Below are 2,496 nucleotides of genomic sequence, written 5' to 3' on the forward strand. Positions count from 1 at the left end.
GTCCAGTGTCTCTTCTTCAAGCAAAACTTGTCTTGAAAAAGAAGCACTTACCTTCGTGGACCGAAATGAGTTTTCGGGTTTCCAGGCGACGGTTCTTCTGTCGAGAGACCTTTCACCCGTGCTCTATCAAATATACCGAGAACATCTTGAGTTTCGTCGCTGGCGATGAATTGGAACATCGAAATGCAGCCGATAATGGGACCGGGCTCATCGCGTTTAACCGTCGAACTGGAGAAACTGGCTTCGCATCCAATGAGTTCTTGGTCACAAGCAGAGAATACATTAAATGCAAGGAGTCCTGGTACTTAGGGCAGACACCTCGAGAAGTGGTTGACGAATATTTAACGGAAAACTACAACATTCATGGGTCGTTCTTGGTGAGGACCAGCAAAAACAATCCCGGGAATTACGTCTTGCAAATCAAAACCTACGATTTCATCAAAATGAAGTTCTACTTTTCTCGACTTCTGATTGAACGCGATCAAAACGGGTACTCACTGGACAGCGAGAGCTGCAGCACTTTGAAGGACCTGATTGAGACCTTGAAAACCAAAGGCTTTCAATTGAAGAACCAAACGGCATCGATGCGACCCACCAACCCGTGCCTAATCTTGCGAAGTCAAATGCCTGGATCAATGGTGATGCATCCATGGCAGGTTCACGAGAACGATATTGAGATGGGCGCGTTTGTCCGCTGCGAATTTCCCACTCTTGTGTTCCACGGCAGGTTCCGTGGGGTCGTAGACGCAATGGTGGAAGTCATAGGACCAATAGGACGTCGCCCACTGAAGGCAGGCCTGAACCAGCTTCTGGCGGAGGAATACAAACACAGCTTCCTCTGGTCCATTAACCATCCTAACATTATGCAGATGCTGGGCATGAGCTACAATCTGGACACAAAAGTGTACCACCTGATCTTGGAAGGAGCCTGCCTAGGGCCATTGGACTCGTTGCTCCGGGAACAAGGTAGAGCAGTGTTTAACTTTCATCTGTTCCTATCTGTCGCCCGTGACATTCTCCATGCCCTGGCCTATCTTCAAAGCAAGAACTATATTCATGGAAATATCAGAGCCCATTCGATTTTCATCAATGAGATGAAGCAGGCCAAATTATGCCACTTGAAATTGGATCTGGAGAGTCCGACGTACGAGAAAGTAGATCAGAACTTCAGTGGCGAAATCTTCTGGAGCGCCATCGAAGTTGTCGACAGGAACCAGGTCTCCCATGCCTCCGACTTATGGTCATTCGGAGTTCTCTTATGGGAGATGTTGACTTTTGGCGAGATCCCGTTCCATGGCATGTCCAAAGAAACCATGATCCATTCAGTAATAGAGGAAAACTACTTGCCACCCTGCCAAACCGGCTTCTTCGAAGTCCCCGTGAAGGTTCTGAATTACGTTTACTTTCAAATGATCGTGGCCTTATGGAACGTGGACCCAAAGAAGCGACCCAGTGCCCGTCACCTCCTGACGCGTTTGCAAAAGGCGGAGAAGATGCTGGCCTGTCCCAACGGTGGAGATCATTACTTGTCCGAGTCTACCAGTGGAACAGGCGACTCCGGACATTCACATTCACTTGACACGGACAACTTATCTGGAGGTGAAGGATCCACGGATTCAGACTCGGAATCAAGCTCGAGTTCCGAGTCCAGTGGTGACCAGGTGGTCGAGGAGTACGTTTAGACTTCAAGGAATGAAGTGAAGATCCCTCAGTCACGTCACATCCAATCTTATTCGTACAATACAGTAGCACCTCTATATTTCGAGTGTCCGGTTACAGGTCAGCTGTCATCCTTTTTGTTTTTTACTACATACAGTACGTCCGTTTAAGGGCGATCAATCCAGCGAGAAAGCAAATCAAACTTGAGAGACTGTGTATTTGGTCAAGAGGCCCTCGCTTCGACTTCGCTCTCGACGGGTCAGGGACTGATTGTTCTTTTCGAGAGACTTGGTCCGTTGGCCAAAAACCAATTGATGAAGAGAGGTCCGTCTCTCTTTGCAAGCCTTGGCCTTGGCTTCAGACGCGTTCTTGAACAACATGGCTGAAGGGCCGCTAAATGGCGAGGTCAGGCCTGTCCTTAAGTCTTGATGGCTCCTGGCCAGGGACCGAGATTGACCCCCATTGGCTCCGAGATTGTAATCGTGTAGGTCTGGTACCACCGAAAGAGCTGATCCACCCAAAGGCGCTCTCTTGTGGTGGTTTAGAATGTGGCAATGTTGAGCTTGAAGTCGGATCTTCCGCTCATTAATCTCGTCCACGGACACACGGCGACGCTGGTGGTACGGGTTGTTCTTTTGGAACAGGCGTTGCCCGGGCGATCGGTCTGTATTCAAATGGGCCATTGCCGGGTTCGAATGGACCTGGGCGGAATGACTCTGCCGACTGGGCGACACATGGATGCTTTTGGGATGGGACGGTGTTCCATTTCGGCTCTTGGGAGGGTCGTCGTGATTTGGGATTGCCGAGTAGGCGCTTTTCATACGAACCGACATCATT

The 2,496-nt window shown here is 49.6% G+C and overlaps 2 protein-coding genes across 2 annotated transcripts in view; one reads left to right on the plus strand and one right to left on the minus strand.

The window, feature by feature from the left end:
* LOC131885399 (tyrosine-protein kinase SRK2-like) lies at nucleotides 1-1,783 on the plus strand. Its single transcript, XM_059233433.1, has one exon. The coding sequence runs from the start codon at nucleotides 66-68 to the stop codon at nucleotides 1,680-1,682; it is 1,617 nt and encodes a 538-aa protein (XP_059089416.1). The 5' UTR covers nucleotides 1-65; the 3' UTR covers nucleotides 1,683-1,783.
* LOC131885397 (uncharacterized) overlaps nucleotides 1,749-2,496 on the minus strand; it is a gene marked incomplete in the record, with an annotated part of 12,329 nt that continues 11,581 nt past the window's right edge. The window contains 1 exon segment of the mRNA XM_059233431.1: nucleotides 1,749-2,457. Within this exon segment, the coding sequence (XP_059089414.1) occupies nucleotides 1,857-2,457 (601 nt within the window).

Source organism: Tigriopus californicus, chromosome 8 (genome assembly GCF_007210705.1).
Source record: "Tigriopus californicus strain San Diego chromosome 8, Tcal_SD_v2.1, whole genome shotgun sequence".
In the NCBI taxonomy this organism is placed as follows: Eukaryota; Metazoa; Arthropoda; class Copepoda; order Harpacticoida; family Harpacticidae; genus Tigriopus; species Tigriopus californicus.